An 18,723-nucleotide genomic window follows, 5' to 3' on the forward strand; every position below is an offset into this window, starting at 1 on the left:
CATGCTACGCGCATGGCGGAGACGGAGGGAGCTCGAGCCCTGTGCCTGTCAGACAGCGAAGGGCAGTGCTTGTGCGGGCAGCGAGGCTCTGTCCCACAGAAATCAGCCCTAGCAGGGTCATCAGCCCCGCTAAAAAGCGGCCATTCTGCTCCCAGGTCCCTAGCTGGCATCTCTGTCCCACGCTGCGCGGGTGCCCTGGCTTATGTGGAGCTACCTCGCTGTGGCTGGGAGATCCCTGGGGACCTAGGGGTGGGGGGTCCTGTCTTCAGGTGAGTTACTTGCTGCTTCCCATTACGGGAATGTGGCCCGATTCTCTCCTCTTTTGGCTCCTGGCTTGATTTCAGTGGTGTTCGGCCAGTAGAAGTTTGAGTCTTCACTGATGCTACAGGCCTGGAAGTCATAGCTGGCTGAGAGTGGAGTACTCTTCACTGTGTCTCCTCACTCCCTTGTCTACCCTGCAACTGAGGTAAATAAGTGCCCATGGCAGGTCCCAGGTGTGTAGAAGGGCTCTCTGCTGCCCGCACGTGTGCTTAGTGGGTGACTTGTACCTGTGCTGCCAAAGAGCAGTGGCTGGCAGAGCAGTGGGTCTGGATTCTTCCCTGTGCACTGCTTTTTCTCCATGTAACTCTACTGGTCTGTGGAGTTATGTCTGACAGAGGAGGTGTTCCACGGTGCCCAGTTATCTCAGAGCTTGGTGGAACTGAACAAAGTTGACGTGGAGCTAGAACACTTCCACCAGGTACTGCTCCAGACCCTGGTTGTTAGATGATGCACATTTTCTCATGGGCGAGAGCTGAAGGTCATTTGTCCCAGTCATAGCTCTTTGGTGCAAAATACCTTCACTCTCCTGAACTGCACAGGGTCTCAAGAAAAATGTGCTATCTGCTGGGCCTCTGTGTCCATGAGCCCCAAAGTCCTCTGAAAGGACTGCCGTGAGGCACCAGGCAGGGGAACCGTCGCTGTGTCTGCCTGGAAGTGCTCTGAAAAACAGCAGGTGAAGCTGCAGTGCAGGCACCCTGCGGCAGAGACACCATTAAAGACCGGCAACGTGGTGTGCACGTCTTCGTGGGCTGTGTCCCTCAGAAAATCCCCTCCAGTCTCCTGCCTCGTATGCCCCTGTGCCGGGAGGAGTTCTGCTCCGTCTTGCTGAGCACCAAAACCCCAGTGCCCAAGGTGTTTCCTTAGCCCGAGCGCCCTGAAAAGCTGCTGGGGAGCGGGGCTGGGGTCAGAGGGAGGGAGGAAGCAAGGACGTGCCAGTAGTGGTGGTGGATCCTTGGAGATGGTGTGGGGAGGGCTTGGCAGCCCTTTCAGCACTGTCCTATTGCAACAGGAGGGAGGAGGATATACGGGGGTTACTTAAAAGCCCTCAACTTTTTCCAGGCTTCTATTGCACTTCAGAAATTCTGCAAGGGAGAAGAAAAAAAACCAAAAAAAACAGACGGTCTGAAAAGAAGGTACCCTTGCTAACTAAAAACTTCCTCTAAGAGCTTACTGCTGTTAAATAATTGCTGCATTTTGAATCGCTGTTTTCAGACGCTTTGGGAAGAAGTGGCGTTCTCAGCCATGAATATTTTCTTAGAAGGATGGCATGGCTCTTTTATTGCTACATGCTTACACTGAAATAGATGTGAAAGCAGTTTTGACTAGCTCAAAGAGAAGTCTCTGATCAGCCTACATCTGAGATTTCCCTTAAGGTTGTTAGGGGGAGAGAAATGAGTGGATAAGTGCTTTTTTCTTTCCTTCCCCTCCCCCTGCTTTTCTCCCTCTCTTTTTTTCTCAGAAGTGGATTGTCTGGGTGCAGGAGTTAGCCCTTCAGACACTGGGTGTTTGTGTGCATAGGGACAAAAATACAGTTCCCCAGTAATCATCCGCAGACTGTTGTAGGCTGTAGCATTTGGGATGATTGCAGTGTAACTTAGAATGACATTTTTATTAGGGGAGGTAGCGTGTGATGCACTTTCTGGAAATATAATTTGCTATTTTGGATTCAATAATGCTGTTTTGGAGGGTGGGAGAGGGAGTGATTTTCCAGTTCTTTTACCTGAAACTGCCTAATGTTTTTAATGCCTGCTTCTCCTAGGCAAACACTTCTGTGTTAGGCTTCCCTCTCCTTCTCCCACCCCCCCTTCTTCTCTTATTCATGTGTTTTGACAAACACAAAATGCCTTCCAGTCCTTAGAGAGCTGTACTCCATCATTGGACTGATGTTTTCTGCCTCTCAGTTTTTATTTATGTGAGTCTAAAAATGTGTAGCTTACTGGCATCCCACACTGTTTTTGGTTTCTCCCATCTTACATGTGCCACGTTGGCTCATGTTTGCTTTTTCCTTGCGCTCTTTCTTTCACGGAAAAACATTTCCAATACAGGATGTCTGAAACAAGGAGCACCAAAGAAGAGAAGAAACCTCCTCTGAATGGAAGAAGAGCTGTCCCATCAAACAACTCCAATGATGAAGAAAATGAGGTCCCTGAGATGGAGCCTTTTGGATTGATACCTAGAGGATTTAATCCAAAAGGTACAGTCTACAATTAAGATACGAGTCTGTTTTTACATCTTCCATACTCACCTCTGCCCAGGTCTGTGAACTAAAACCACTTTTTTTGCCTAGGATTGTAATTTGTGTCCTACATACTTCTAGAGCTCCTTACATGCTTTGATCACAGATAGCTTTTATTGCTGCTCATTGAAAAAACTTAGTTTTAGTAAATACCTATGTGCATGGAAGTGTTACCTCAGGTTATGGGTAGGGAAAAGCGAGGAGCAGAGAAGTTGAGTAACCAGTTTTCAGCTTGAACTGTGGAAGTGGTGATAAAAAGGCAAATCATAAATCACCAGTTTAATCATAGTCACAGAGTCACTCTAGAAATTGCTGGCTTCAGGCATTGCTGTGGTAGCACTGGGGTGAAGGGGGCAGGAGGACCCTCCCCTCTTAATTGCCTGTCTGGTCTGTACAGCGTTAAACTGACTGTGAAACTACTGCAAAAATCTGGCTGGCAGGGAAAACTTTGGCTAGATATTCAACTTTCATAAAAATGACCACAAAACTAAAAGGAAGCCCTGTAACTTTAATTATTCTCCTGTGAAAAGTGTTTCGATTGTTTGGCTGGGGGCTCAAAACTATAAGGTAGGGGATGGCAAATCAGGCCACATGCTCAGTGGACTCTGGAGTGAACCTGAAGAAAAAAAAAATAGATAAGATTTGGTTTAAAAGAAATCAAGATTGGCTCCCGAATGAGTCGCCAACAAAATTATGTTGATTTTTTGGCCTGTTTGAAATGAACATCAGAACTTGTTGAACGTGGCAACTCAGGGTAACCAGATGTAATAATACTTCATGCTCATATAAGACTTTTCAGCTAGGGTTGAAAGAGTTCTTAGGAAATGTGGACAAGCATTAATTACCACATTTTGCACACTGGGAAACAGGCAAAGAGATTTTCAGTGACAAGTTGAAATTTTTACTGCAAAGCATTATTTCTGTGATCTTAATCATGTGCCTTAATCACATGCCACCCCCATTTTAATACACACACGTTTCTTTAAAAATAATTTCTTTTAAAAAACGCCTGAGCAAACCAAGTGGCATGTTAAGACTGTAGAAACTTTGCTCGAATATTTTCAAACCCTGTAGCTCTGGGGCAAGTATGTGTGTTTAAATTGTCAAATGTAACACAATACAGGTCCTGACTAGCTATAGTTTCAAAACCAGCGTGCTCACAGAGCTGAAGATGTGTGAGGTTGTGGGATACCTTAGAAGGAAGGAAGCCTGCAGCTAAAGCCCACCAGTACCAGGAGAAAGATTCCTATTGCTTTTTGATATGCTTCACATCAGGCTCTGAATGAAGTGCGGTGCTGGTGGGTGGGACCCTCTTGCTTTTCAGCAATGCGATGGAAATTTAGGAATGTCAGGTCAAGTGAGTTGAGGCAGGAACCCAAAATGTGCCTGAAGTGATGCTGCCGGTGAGAAAAACAGCCCTTGTCCAAAGCAAGAGTTTGTGTGGCCGTAGGATAAACGTGGCTATGGGACTGGTATGGCTGAAAAGTGAATAGGTGCATAACAGCAAAACTTTTTGTACAGCTGGATCAGCTCTGCAATGCTTGTAGCACAACGCGCAAGGGGTGAGCTGAAGGGAAGGGACTGCAGCAGCGTTCCTGTTGGCTGGAAAGCTGGGCAGAGAGGAACCTGATGAGGTTCAACAAAGGCAAATGCAGGGTCCTGCACCTGGGGAGGAACAACCTCATGCACCAGTACAGGCTTGGGACGGACCTGCTGGAGAGCAGCTCTGCGGAGAGGGACCTGGGTGTCCTGGTGGACGACAGGTTAACCATGAGCCAGCAATGTGCCTTGGCTGCCAAGAAAGCCAATGGGATCCTGGGGTGCATCAAGAAGAGTGTGGCCAGCAGGACGAGGGAGGTTCTCCTTCCCCTCTACTCTGCCCTGGTGAGGCCCCATCTGGAGTACTGTGTCCAGTTCTGGGCTCCCCAGTTCAAGAAAGATGAAGAGCTACTGGAGAGAGTCCAGCGGAGGGCTACAGGGATGATGAGGGGACTGGAACATCTCCCCTACGAGGAGAGGCTGAGGGAGCTGGGCTTGTTCAGCCTGAAGAAGAGAAGGCTGAGAGGGGACCTTATAAATGCCTACAAACATCTGCAGGGTGGGTGTCAGGAGGATGGGGCCAAGCTCTTTTCAGTGGTGCCCAGTGACAGGACAAGGGGCAATGGGCACAAACTGAAGCAGAGGAAGCTCCAGCTGAACCCGAGGAAGAACTTCTTCCCTCTGAGGGTGCCGGAGCCCTGGCCTGGGCTGCCCAGGGAGGTTGTGGAGTCTCCTTCTCTGGAGATATTCAAGACCCGCCTGGACAAGGTCCTGTGCAGCCTGCTCTGGGTGACCCTGCTTGGGCAGGGGGTTGGACTGGGTGACCCACAGAGGTCCCTTCCAACCCCTACTATTCTGTGATTCTGTTCAGTGCACGTCAACTGGGATCTAAGCCTGTGATACCAGCCGATGTAGGTGTGGTCCCTGGACACACTGTTTTGGGGCAGGACACTTTAGTCACCTGTCAGAGCATGTTAAACATCTCTAGCCCAGAGCAACTCAGCCTGGGACTTGGTCTGAGGAGCTGAGCCTGCCCAGAGCGCTGGCAGTGTCGTGCTTGAGGGACGGAGTGAGCATCCACAGGCAGAGCAGGAGCTGCAGTGTGGCAGGGATCTGTGCCACCAGCACGTGCTGGCAAAGGGCTGCTCGTGCCACCTCCTCCCCCTGCTCCTGCGCACTGCTGGGCTGTCCAAATTTTTTGTAGCAGTTCCCATATTTCATTGCCAGGACAGACTAGAAAAAGCATGCAAACGCTGTTGTCCCTGCTGTTGTAGCTTAGGGGTTTCCTGGCCTTTGGGGTGGGGTTGGACACCCGCTGTAATCATCGAGATGTCACCCGTGTCAGCTCCTAGCCAACACAGAGCCAGCCAGCGAGTGGAGGTGAGGGCACAGGCTGTCCGTAGAGCTGCCGGGTGTTACCTCCAGGGTGGTCTGTACCCTTCTCTCGGCTCCACGAGCTGCAGCCACCAACCACCAACTGGCCGTGACAAGCGGTTACGCACCAAGCTCACATCATTCGGATGCCTAAATTTAACCGAATCCTGCCCTTGATACGTGCGGTGTAGGTGTCTGCCCCGTTTCCCTTGACAGCCACCGGAGAGAAACAGGCATTTTTAGGGTGTGATTCACTTGACCTATTTTAGCTGCTACTCTAGGATGAGGTGGAACCCTGTGCCTGACTGGCTGTCTGCTGACACAGAATCACAGAATAGTAGGGGTTGGAAGGGACCTCTGTGGGTCACCCAGTCCAACCCCCTGCCGAAGCACGGTCACCTACAGCAGGTTGTAGAGGACCTTGTGCAGGCATCTCCTCTCCGGTCCTCCAAGAAAACACGATGTTTCCAGGCTATTCTTGTTATTCAAAAAACAGCTCAAGCTTGTGCTCATTTATTTCCACGCAAGCTTAACACTGCAGAAGCTTTGAGAAAGCATCAGACTGCTGCCTCTCGTACAGCAAAGCTGCTTGCACTGAGCAGCAGACCAGGCTATGGGCAAACCGTCAAATGGACCTGTCTTCAAAGGAGGCCTCGATGGCCACCTGGCCCTCACAAACAGAGGAGCTCTGAGGTGTGCACGTAGCCTGGAGCCTTCCCTTGGATCGCACCCTGGGGATGGTTAGCACATCCCATTACCCTGCTCTTGTTTTGTCCTCTGTAATTACCATTACTGTAATTAACACAGACTGGGTCCCAGGTTATCTTCGTCTGGCAAGCTCAACTTACCTTTTGACACTGAAAGTGAAATGTGTTTTCTGCAGATGTGTATGGCTGCGTTTTCATAGGAGCCATGTAAACTCCTGAGATAAAAAGCAAATGCTGAGCTGATGGCTCAGCTCTGCGGTTCCTGGAAGTGGCTAACGTGCGAAGGAAGGGCAGCGTTGCTGCTGCCTTTTGGTTCAGAACACGAGATGAAAACACAGTAAACCCTCACCTCCCTTTCTATGCCTTTTTGGAAGGAGAGAGAAGCTCAGCCAAACTTACGGATAGCTTCACCCCTCGCAGAGCCCTGAGGTTCACAGCTTTCATGTGCAGTGCTTTCAGCCTGGGAAGGGCTGGGAGATGTAGCGGGAGGGACTCTTCCCTGCCGCTCTGCTTTACCCCCCTCTGGCACATCCCTGCCTCACGTAGCGGGACGGTGAGCTTTGTCAGCATTGTTGCGGGTGAGCGTTGGCGAGTTTTGCAGAGAGGTATGGAAAGACGTGCCCCGCTTCGCAGAGGGGCAATGAGAATGATTTCTGAGCAAAACACCTTAGATGTTTCACGCAGAACCCACCTCTGTACCTTCAGCCAGCACTGAGGCCAGAGGGAGCTACACGAGTTACTCCAGAAGCCTGGCGAGTTGAGTGGAGAATAACAAGAGCATTGCCAGGGGACTTCAAGCCTTCCTCCGGGTTGGACAGGGCATGCCAGCCTTCTTGAAGGTCAGAGATAGCAGAAGGCAGACAGTTCTGGGTTCAGTTGTCCAGGGCTTTTCCATGAAAGGCTCCTAATCTTGCTGTGCCCTTGCGCAGTTTCCTTCCCTTCTGTCCCCTGAAGGGCAGGGTTGGGCAGCTGATGGTGACAACGCATGAGCAGGACCTGCTCCTGCTGCCCTTATTTCCTCCTCTCCTTTTAGCCATCGCCCAGAGCCCAGGCCGGGTGGCTCAGCCGGGGCAGAAGGACCACGCTGACATCCAGGGCAGTCGCTGCCTGCCTTGAACGCATCCCTGCAGCAGGGCAGGGCTCACGCACGCGCTGCCGTAGCCTGGAGGCTGCACACCGGAGAGGGAGCTTCTCTGCTGCTTGCTCTGCGGAGTCACCCTGCCTTCGAGGAGAAGCGGCGTGCGACGTTGTTCTCTGAGCTTCTGGGGAATGGGGTGACTTGAGTGTCCGACTCATTGGCCGAGCACATCATTCCTGCTCACGGTGTACTCGGGAGCAGGGCAAATCAGCCACCGCCACGAGCACGCGCGGCTCCGCCGGCTGCTGCCAACGTGCACCTCGGTTTGCCAGGCGTGAGTTTGGCTCCGTCACCATCAGTATAAAACCCAGAAATTAGCTAGTTTCCAACTGTTGGCACCTGGAAACACAAGCTGAGAGCTGCAAATCAAGCTGTACTCTGCTGTCTCTCTCCTGGTGGTGAGCAGTAATTGTCCTCCTGGCAGAGGTTTCGTCGTTACCTGACCAGGCGTGTAGGCGAAAGAGTTGATGTCCAGTTGGTTTTCCCGTGGTTGCTCGTTACGTGAGAAGACTCCCATGGCGAAGACTCCTGCTATGGTACAGTCGTGTAGCTTGTGGTGACTGCAAGCGCCTTTGGCTGTCCCAGGGCCACCCCGGGATGGCCATGAGCTGAGCAGACTCACTTCTAGCACTGGTAGGCTCTAACCCTTTAGACAGCCCTGATGGGAAGAGCGAAGCTTTGCCCGGGCACGTTATAGATACCTACTGCTGTTTGCCTATAACTCTGTGCTGTAATTGTGCACTGTAATGTTATATTTAGTTTTCATAAGAAGACACTAATAGCAGTGGAGGTGTACTGAGAAGCTGAGTCTAGACACATACGGTACACCAAAACCTTATTTAATACAGACAATCTAAGCTCTCTGCTGAATGCAAGGTCGTTAACTGCCTCTCAGGCTCTTCAGCACTCGGTAGCCGTAGCGCTTTGCAAACAACAACGTATTCCAGTGCCACAAAACCCTTGTGAATTTGCATTTCGCAAACGGGGGGCTGCGAGAAGGGGGACATGAAACCGTAGCTGCCAAAGGCCCGCTGATTACCCTGGTAAACTTGCAACAGCAAGGCCCAGGCTTGCAGAAAGCCGATGCCAAAGTAAAGATGGAGCCCAACCCTCCTTGGGGACATTCGGCTTTGCACCCACAGCAGCCTGTTCCTTCTGCAATTGCTTTTGTCATTCGCTAGAAGCCTTGCAGCCTCTGTGAAAATGGCAGGTGGACAGAGAAGCGTCAGTCCACAGTCCCTGCTCAGCCAGGAGGACGTCAACCCCAAACAGATCCAGCATGCTCTGTTGGGCAGTGTTGCTTGATGAGGCAACGCTGGGGAAGGGGAGGACAGGGACTCTAGTGATGTTGATGTCAACAGTGATGTTCCAAAGTACTGACTCCTTCCCTTTCCGTTCATTTATGTGTCTCTGCAGACTACCTGCATGTTGTGGACATTCATATGTTCCAGGAGCCCCACGAGATCAACAAGCAGGAGCACCACACTGACAAGTACTACAGCCCCAAGCTGATAGTGCGTCGGGGACAGCCTTTCCAAATCCAAATTGACTTCAACCGACCCTACAAGCCAGAGATGGACCAGTTCTGGCTGGAGTATTTGATAGGTAGGTGCCTGGCAAAGGCTGTGTCGTGTCAGCAAAACGAGGTTGAAGAGTCTCTCATAAATTGGAACACGGCAGTAGTTAATGGCTGGAACTTTTCCTGTTATGATCGATAAACTGTAAAAACGGGCTTAACCATAGGCAAGGACATGCTTTTCTAAACAGAGTCTGAATCCTTACTTGAGAAAGTCAGCAGAATTTCTTGCGAGAGAGGAAGGAGCAGCATCTGGGGCTTTCTGGTTAGCAAGGAGGTGTGCTTCACTGAGCTTTTGAAGTTCTCGTTAATGCTGTAGGGCAATGCTGATAGGTGGGTGAAACGGGAAACATCTTTTATTAGGGTTTAGGAGATGCAGGGAGGAGGAGGCTGTTGTTTGAGGTGGGACAGGTGACTGTATGAACTGGGATAACAAAATGTTTATACATGGGGGGAAATTATGCAGGGTGGAGGAGCAGGGGGCCTTGCGACTTCGCAGCCTGTAACAAGCGAGAAGGTTCAGAGCTTGCAGCTTTGGACCAGACACTTAGGGCCATAACAGAATCTTTCTTGATTTACTGCAAAAAGAGCAAGAAAGCATTTTTCTTCTCACTGAGAGATCTTCATTAGAGGCTCAGGCCCTGGTGTGCCTGTTGTCTTACTGAAGGTACAGGACTAGAGAAGGGCATGACCTCGATAGAGAAGGGGAAAAGCGAGCAACAGAGTGGGGCTTCCTGCTGTGCTCCACAGCTGGCCCCACCAAGCACTGCTTCCTCCATCACAGCGCTGGGAAAGCCCCAGCTTCATCTAGAGTGGCCTGGGAGTTTCTGTGTGAAGACGTCAACGTTCCCCTTATAAACTCTGTAAAGTAGGTTTGCATTGATGTTTTAATTTACTTTTCTGAGAGATGCAGTTCCAAAATTTGTAACATTGATTTTTTTTTTTCCGCTATTGAATTATGATGATGTGGCCATTTATTAGATTTGTTGCCTTTAAAAGCTAGATGAGTATTTATCTCTTAAACATATGTGCAGTGAAAAGGTTACTGTCTGCACATTTTTTTTCATGGGTCTCTTTCTAATTTAGGTTAGGGTTGGGAGGCATGTTTTGACAGTCCAGTGAATGATTGGCTGAACAGCCACAAGTGCCTTTAAAAATTTAATATGCATAAATATCATTAGTTCTTTGGGGATTTAATTAAATTCAAGACTGTTCCCTTAATCTTTATATGTTTAAAACAAACAGCTGTAGCAAGAAGAAATGGAAAACGGAACATTTGTTTTTTATTGCATTGTGTGCAGTTTGCATTTGTTTTAATCGTATTCTATATTGGAAGAAGAAATTTAACGCTTCTTTTGACATTGCGCAGTCCACTTAAGAGAACATATTCACTTATTTTCCTGTTGCTCTTTCCTAACGTGTCTGCCTGTGGTTTGTACCTGGAAGCTCTAAGCATAGATAAAAATCCCTTCATCCTCAGCCACAGTAGGACTGGAGTTAAACACAGCCCAAGCCGGGGGAGACCTTGCAACAAACTCACCTCTGAATGACGACTTTGGGGTCAGCCCTGAATCCGTGGTTGATTTCTCTTCCCCTCCCCGTTCTTCACTGTTACTGTCCTTTCTGTGACGTGGGAACAGTGTTGCTGGTGACCCATGTGTGGTGACTGGCAACAGGCTGTATATACGAGATAGTATACAACACTATTGCCCTCCCCTGCTTTTTAAGTGTCTGTTTCTGTGAGCACCACTGCCCTCTTGCTACAAGGAGTTCAGCTCATAGAGATTCAAGTGAGAGATGTTCAAGCTCCTCTTCTAGGAACTGGTTAATACTCAGTGCTCCACAGATGTTTCTCTTTATGCACATGTGGCGAAAACACAGTACATTTGTTCTCAGAGGCTAGCAACAGAGAGGAAAACAACAACAGTCCACAAAGGAGGAGGAAATAATTGGAGATGATCTAGACTCTTTCTACTTCTCCTTTTAGTGGCAAGTCCAATGTTTAATGCTCTAAAGGGCAGAAAGTGGAGATGTCTTGTACTTCGAAAAGGGCGCCGAGTGCTCTAGGTTTCAGTACTGTGCTCTCAAACCTTGTGTCATGCAGAGATGGGGCCATTTAAATCCATTTTTTTTTTCTGTTCATCTGCCTGAAGAGCGGGCAGTCACCTCTCATAATGCCAGCTGCCTGAAATCCAGAGCCCAGTCCAGAATCCGTTGCCTCGGCTGCCTCTGTGAGCAGAGGAGGGAGGCAGGCACCTCCAGGTGGCTGTTCAGCCCTGCTGCCTTAGAATGGGGTGAACTCTCTTCTGCATTTTTTTCCTCCTGGGGAAGCTGAGGAAGTGTGGGCTGGATGAGTGGTTGGTGAAGTGGATAGAGAACTGGCTGAATGGCAGAACTCAGAGGGTTGTCATCAGCAGCGCTGAGTCTAGTTGGAGGCTGGTGACAAGTGGTGTCCCTCAGGGGTCAGTACTGGGCCCAGTCTTGTTTAACTTCTTCATCAACGACCTGGATGAAGAGTTAGAATGTACCCTCAGCAAGTTTGCTGATGACACCAAACTGGGAGGTGTGGTAGATACACCAGAAGGCTGTGCTGCCATTCAGCGAGACCTGGATAGGCTGGAAAGCTGGGCAGAGAGGAACCTGATGAGGTTCAACAAGGGCAAGTGCAGGGTCCTGCACCTGGGGAGGAACAACCTCATGCACCAGTACAGGCTTGGGGTGGACCTGCTGGAGAGCAGCTCTGCGGAGAGGGACCTGGGTGTCCTGGTGGACGACAGGTTAACCATGAGCCAGCAGTGTGCCCTGGCTGCCAAGAAAGCCAATGGGATCCTGGGGTGCATCAAGAAGAGTGTGGCCAGCAGGACAAGGGAGGTTCTCCTTCCCCTCTACACTGCCCTGGTGAGGCCTCATCTGGAGTACTGTGTCCAGTTCTGGGCTCCCCAGTTCAAGAAGGATGAAGAGCTACTGGAGAGAGTCCAGCGGAGGGCTACAAGGATGGTGAGGGGACTGGAACATCTCCACTACGAGGAGAGGTTGAGGGAACTGGGCTTGTTCAGCCTGAAGAAGAGAAGGCTGCGAGGGGACCTAATAAATGCCTACAAATATCTGAAGGGTGGGTGTCAGGGGGATGGGGCCAAGCTCTTTTCAGTGGTGCCCAGTGACAGGACAAGGGGCAATGGGCACAAACTGAAGCAGAGGAAGTTCCGTCTGAACATGAGGAAGAACTTCTTCCCTCTGAGGGTGACGGAGCACTGGAACAGGCTGCCCAGGGAGGTTGTGGAGTCTCCTTCTCTGGAGATATTCAAGACCCGCCTGGACAAGATCCTGTGCAGCCTGCTGTAGGTGACCCTGCTTCGGCAGGGGGGTTGGACTAGATGACCCACAGAGGTCCCTTCCAATCCCTACTATTCTGTGATTCTGTGATTCTTCCTCTGTTGACTCTCCTCCATAGACCAGGCTCTGACTTTAAGATCACCAAAGACAGGGGGAGGTGAATCCTATGCTTCAGTACTGTTGGGCAGAAGCTAGACCTAGGGACCAGCTCGGACAACGCCGCACAGCAGAGGCAGCATGAGCTCAGTTAAACTTTTTGCACTGAAACAACAGGTATACGTTCTAGGAAAGTGCTGAGTTTGAGAGATTAAAGTGATGGGCACCAAGAAACACCAGCAGGTTGTCGTAAAATGGCATTTCCAAGGAGCTCTCTGCGTGCCTGAGATGTGGCTTTCAAATGGTGCAGCAGAACTGTAGAATAACCTAGGTTGGAGGGACCTCTGGAGGTCTCGCATCCAAGCCCTTGCTCAAAGCAGGTCCACCTTGCTCAGGTTCCTCAGAACCTTGTCCTGGGGACAGGTTTTCAGTGTCTCCAAGGGAGAGGAGGTTACCCCAAGCAATGTGGATGTTTCAAGGTTCTATTCTCGTGGAGGTGCGAAGATACTTTTGGTAGGGATGGCTGGCCTTGGTTCCAAGGGAATTCAGCTGGAGCTGGGAAAACTTAACGTCTCTTTCTGCAGGGCTGTGCCTATAGTGAGGGCGGTTTATACAACAGCACCTTATAAAGCTATTCAGAAATTATTAGTTTCCAGCACTGGAAATTTCCCAGCATTGACATTAATCCATCAGAGAATTTTTATCCATTAAAGACTAATTTTGCTCCTGAAAAATGCGACAATGATAATGACTTGAACCTCTCTGGGTGCAGAACTACTCTATTTCCTTTATTCCCTAAAATTTAGTTTTACTTCTCTTTTTTGGTCCTATTTTTGCTTCTTTTGCATCATTAGAAACATGATTAATGAAGCAAGTAAAGCAACTGGAGACTGCTTAATCCTTCTAATTGATAATGAATCAGGGGTACCTGGGACAAATACTTCTTGCGTAATCTGAAACTAGGTCTGAAGCACTCACAGAACAATCTTTAGTAATATTTTTTTTTTAATCCATAGTCCCTCTAAAGACCACTCACACAGAGTCTGGAATTAATGGGCTAAATTGTATAAAGACATATATAAGTAAATATGGAAATAATTCACCCTAATCTCTTGAAAGTCACATTTACTGATGTTCTTCTGAGATGGTTCCTTAAGACTAAAGTCATTTTTGCTTTAACAGACTGTTTTCCATAGAGTCATCATCAGTGAAACTGGCTGAAGTGCTAAGGTGAATTATTATAATTCAGTTTTGCACATAATGCTTCATTAAATTAGGACCATGCTTGTCTGCCAAAGTATGGAAAACAATGAATGTGCCAAAAAATCCACATGGAAAAATATCCACTTATAAAGAGGGACGTTATTCCAGTTCTTGTGCTGGACTGCAGCCCTGCCTCAGTATGTGTGGTTTGGGAGCTGCTCCATCACCACATGTTTCCTTCCTCACAGCCCACTTCCCTGCTTTAATGAGAGAAAAGGTGAGCATCTCCCCTTGGGAAATAGTAATTTTATTGGTCTGGGGTTCAGATGAAAGAGCCACAAGAGAACTGCAGATGCTGTGTTTACAACCATTTCCCTACAGCAGGAACCATTTCAGTATGCTTGGAGCCCCAGAGGAGCCTTCTTCACTTCTTCACTTTTCTTCACTTCTTCCCTTCTTCACTTTTCTTCCCTTCTTCACTTTTCTTCCCTTCTTCACTTTTCTTCCCTTCTTCACTTTTCTTCCCTTCTTCACTTTTCTTCTCTTCTTCACTTTTCTTCTCTTCTTCACTTTTCTTCTCTTCTTCACATCTTCGCTCGTCTTGATCTCTCCTGACTGTTGCCTTTGTGGTGATGAGGACGCTTTGTGCTGCTCTTGGCTTTCCGCAGTGTGGGCATCAGCTTGCCCAAGCCTAGCTCCTGCACCGGGGGCAGCCACTTTGGCATGAGTGCTCCAAAGTTTCCGCAGTCACTGCTGCGCTGGCAGTGATTTCTCTGAGAAGCAGACGTATGATTAGGTGGGCTTGTACGGCCTTCAGTCTTGCTTTTAGTAGTAGTTCCCTGTACACGACTGTAAATCCGAGAGTGGCTGATGAGTTTATATGATACATCCTTACTCTAATGATATATTTCTCCACATCGTCATAAATTGTTGTCTATTTGTGTTTTCCTTAAATGGCTTCATAAATCCATATGTATTGGTCTAGCCCTAAATATTATTATGAACATTTATTCTTTGGCATAATTCTGGAACGATCATAAATCCCAGTCCTCCAGGCTACTATCACCTTTCCGCACATGTGTGCACGGACAGCCACCCTCCCGTATGCGCTCCTCAGGCTTCTATAAATCATTGGATTTTGGCCTGAGGTGAGAGCAGAGACTTTCTGCTCCTTTTTTCTGCAGTCTTCCCAGGCCTGCTTCAGAGGAATAGTTCTAAACACACGAAAGCAGCTAAGAACAAAAACGTGTTAGAGCTGATCCCGTAGGGCTTCTTTAGGTGACACCAAACTCCCAGCTGTAGTCAGAGGGATATATGAGTACAACTAAATAACCAGGGGGCTGATGCAGGACCACCCCCAAGAATCAGTGGAGCTCTTCATACTGTCCTACAGTGTCCACAGCCTTTCCCTAATTTCACCCCAGTGTTGGGACATGGGTTATTCCAGGACGATGGAGGGTTTTGTTCCTTTTGTCGGGCAGTAAATCTCTCTCAGTGGGAAGTATTGCTACTCCTGCTGTCACCTGTCCTCCTCAGGAGCTCTGGGGCAAGGCAGGCAGTGGCTAATGGTGTGGCCGAGACACGAGGTGTCCCCCAGCACCTTGGATGGGGTGTTGAGCTGGGTTCTGCCTCTGGGAAAAAGTTGCTCATGGGAAAAAGTTGGATCTTGATTTTTTTGGGAGCCTTCTTGGCATTATACAAGAGCAACTGACTCCGGTGCTGGGGGCAAACTGTTGGTGTTGGTACGTAACCCAGCATTGAGAATTTATTAAATTACTATATCCCTGTTTAACAAAGAACTACAAAAATTGAACAAAGATACAGAAACACCTGATGCTCTGTACAAGGAGTTCCATTTTGAGGAAGAAAGAATAACGTATTGGCAGTGGAACACACTTCCTAGAAATAGACTTCAGACAGAGAAGAGACCTATTTGCCAGCTCTTGGCAAAGAACAACAAAATTCACTCTCTGAATGAAGGCGTTCTTGGGGTATTTTTTTCTCTCCCCTCTGGAATTCCCAGCCAGCTCCCAGAGGAGCAGAGAGGAGGTGGTCCCTCGAGGTGCTCTACAAATACAGTATTTGATGCAAAGGAATCTTTATTATGTTCTCCTTTTGCACTGCTGCTGCAGCATTGAGTGGCACATAAAATCTAGCTGTATTTTTTAATGGTTTTAATAGCTAAGGTGCATGACTCGAGTGTGTATTTTACAACTTTAAAGTGCTAGAAATGTTCTCTCCTGGGACAGAGTGGTCAAATGCTAAGGATTCCTAGCTTCAGCCATAAGCAAAAATTATTTCAAAATATTTGGGCTTCCTACATTTATGTTTGTATGCAGCACTTCTGAGGGCAATGAAATTTGGGGGTAGGAGGAACCCAGATGTGATACTAAAGGAAGTGGCTTAAAGACACCACTGTTTTTTATAAAAATTTGTTTCTCCTTGCTTGTTTTGTTTGATTGGGATTTTATTAGAGCATCTCTCATGTTTCTTTTTCCTTTGTTTTACTCTTCCCCTTCCCTCTTCCTTCCCTCTTCCTTCCCTCTTCCTTCCCTCTTCCTTCCCTCTTCCTTCCCTCTTCCTTCCCTCTTCCTTCCCTCTTCCTTCCCTCTTCCTTCCCTCTTCCTTCCCTCTTCCTTCCCTCTTCCTTCCCTCTTCCTTCCCTCTTCCTTCCCTCTCCTCTTCCCTCTCCTCTTCCCTCTTCCTTCCCTCTCCTCTTCCCTTCTCTCCTCTTCCCTCTTCCTTCCCTTCTCTCCTCTTCCCTCTTCCTTCCCCTCTCCTCCTTTCTCTTCTTATTTCCCTTTACTCTTTGCCCTATTCTGACATTTGTTGTGGTTGTTCCTGTCGTTACTCAGGCATGGTCCCAGTATGCTGACACCCATCATCCCCAGGCTACTGGCTGCAATAAGGCTTACGTCTGCTGCACAGTTACTGCACTTGTGGCTTCCAGCTCCAACTTGTTTATCAGCCTGTCACAATTACCATGCTTCCAGCGCTGGTGCTGAAATAGGTTCTTTACCCCTTGTATGAAAGACTGTATCTAGGTGAAACAGATGACCCTGACAGGAAAACGGTTAACCCTACTGTGTATAATGTATGTCCCAAATGGAGATACAGGATGGTAGGGGTTGGAAGGGACCTCTGTGGGTCATCTAGTCCAACCCTCCTGCCGAAGCAGGGTCACCTACAGTAGGTTGTAGAGGACCTTGTCCAGGCGTGTCTTGAATATCTCCAGAGAAGGAGCCTCCACAGCCTCCCTGGGCAGCCTGTTCCAGTGCTCCATCACCCTCAGAGGGAAGAAGTTCTTCCTCGGGTTCAGCTGGAGCTTCCTGTGCCTCAGTTTGTGCCCATTGCCCCTTGTCCTGTCACTGGGCACCACTGGAAAGAGTCTGGCCCCAAGAGACAGGTTCCTCGACTCTTAAAAAACAGTCTTCTGAGGAGGGTTGCTAAAAAGACTACTGAGAAATAGATTTGTTCACCTCCCTCTCTTCTGAGGTGTCTTACTTCCATCAGGGAGGAGAAACCCTCTGAAGCTCACCGTGTCTCTAATCTCTGTGCTGCCAAATTTTCTCTCCTCCCTGCTGAAAGTAAAACATCTGCTCAGCTGCGCAGGGCCTGTCTGCGAGCACCGGTCGGTCCCTTCGCTGGCCGTGCCGACAGCACGGCACGAACCCAGCAGAGGCACACGTAGGAGCTGTGTAATGCACGCACTCCTACGGAGACGTGTATATCCACCGGGGATCAAGGCAAAAACTAAATTAGATGGAGACGGGGGCTTCCAGGGACAGGGCAGGGGAGGAGGAAGAGTGTCATCTGAGTAAGCCCTGGTCCCTGTTAGTCACTTGTGAGGAACAGCAGCAGAATTGGATAACCGGAGGAGGAGCGCTCGTGTTTTGCCAGCTGAACTTGCAGTACCTATCTCTCGCTCTCCTTCTGTTGCTGTAAATCCCTCTCTGGTGTGGCAGTTTTACCCAGAATTAAACACAGCTTGCCTCCGTGCCTGGTGGGCCCAGAGCTGACATGCTAAGGAGCTAAGGCGTGTGTTAAAAATAACTCACTTTGCATGCGTGTGTGGCCACAGTGCTGTGCTTTGGGTGGCTCATTCTTTTACTGCTCTGTAAGCAGACTTTGGCAAGCTTTAACAGCTGCACTCTGCTTCTTGCCCTTGTAAACCGTGTGTATGTGCGAGAGGGCATCCCACACGTGCCCACATCCACACATGCTTCCGTCATGATGCATTTCACCATGTAGACCTTCACTCATGTTTACTTAATTTCAGAGCCTCGTGGTGTAGAACTGAGAGACAAATGAGCTCCTTTAACAGTGACAGCAGCTGGTTTGCTCCTCTTTTCCTGGGTGCCTTGAAACCCCAGGAGGCGTAGAGCAGAAAAGAGCTGCAACTGAAGTGACCATGAGACTTAGGAGCCCAGCTTGGGTAGCTACAGAAACCGAGGTGGGATAAGAAAGAAATGTCAAAGGTTTGCAGGCCTGTGCACCGTGCAGCAGGGGAAATAGATATGTCTGTGCCATTAAGCCTTCTGTACAAGGGAGGTTTCTGTAAAAATAGTGTCTTCTGGAAGTATCACGGCTCATTGAAATGCAGAGAGTTGGAGGCCCATGGAACAGGGTTACTATCAATTCTCTCCTGTCCTCTCCTGCCTTTGAGGCAAGAGAGTCAACAGCCCCTGTTCAGTGCCTGATATCTTCTAAGCTGCAAAAGGCGCCTATAAAAAATTCATCCCGTGCCTGGTGGTAAAACTGCAGCAACCTCCGGGCTCTCTGAGCTCTCGGGCTGGCTTTTCCCATTTCCATGTGCTATTAGAGAGAGCGGACGGGGACATCCCAACAGCATGATGTCACACAATGGCTTTGTCTTTCACAGAGCAATTGGCTGTGAAATGTCCCCGTGTTAGGGCCAGGGCCTCCTACACCCAAAGCACACGTGAGTTCTGGGGAGCGAGGCAACCACAAAGAACTGGCTGCAGAGCATGCTTCAGGCTGCCAACTCCTGGAGCAAATCAGAGCGAGAGGGATCCTGAGCCAGCTGATGCTGCTGGCAGAAGCACCCTCCTGTTGGCATAGGAGTTTATCTTCTCCACATGGCTCCTGGTCCTGACATGCACCCAAACACCCTCCTGCCTCTCCATGGGTTGGGTTAGCACCAGAGGCTCTGCAGGGAGTGCTCTGCCAGGCATTTGCA

The 18,723-nt window shown here is 49.0% G+C and overlaps 1 protein-coding gene across 2 annotated transcripts in view; it reads left to right on the top strand.

The window, feature by feature from the left end:
* Positions 1 to 365: 365 nt before the first annotated feature.
* The window catches only part of F13A1 (coagulation factor XIII A chain), a 64,342-nt gene continuing 45,984 nt past the window's right edge, over positions 366 to 18,723 (top strand). The window contains exons 1-3 of one of the 2 annotated variants that reach the window (XM_075415329.1): positions 366 to 466; positions 2,367 to 2,515; positions 8,732 to 8,920. In XM_075415329.1, coding sequence (XP_075271444.1) covers positions 2,368 to 2,515; positions 8,732 to 8,920 — 337 coding nt within the window. In that variant the 5' untranslated portion in view covers positions 366 to 466; position 2,367. Of the gene's footprint in view, positions 467 to 1,386; positions 1,455 to 2,366; positions 2,516 to 8,731; positions 8,921 to 18,723 lie in introns of those variants that run through there. The other variant, XM_009938975.2, reaches the window with a different exon arrangement.

The sequence above is a fragment of the Opisthocomus hoazin genome, chromosome 3 (assembly GCF_030867145.1).
Source record: "Opisthocomus hoazin isolate bOpiHoa1 chromosome 3, bOpiHoa1.hap1, whole genome shotgun sequence".
Classification (NCBI taxonomy): Eukaryota; Metazoa; Chordata; class Aves; order Opisthocomiformes; family Opisthocomidae; genus Opisthocomus; species Opisthocomus hoazin.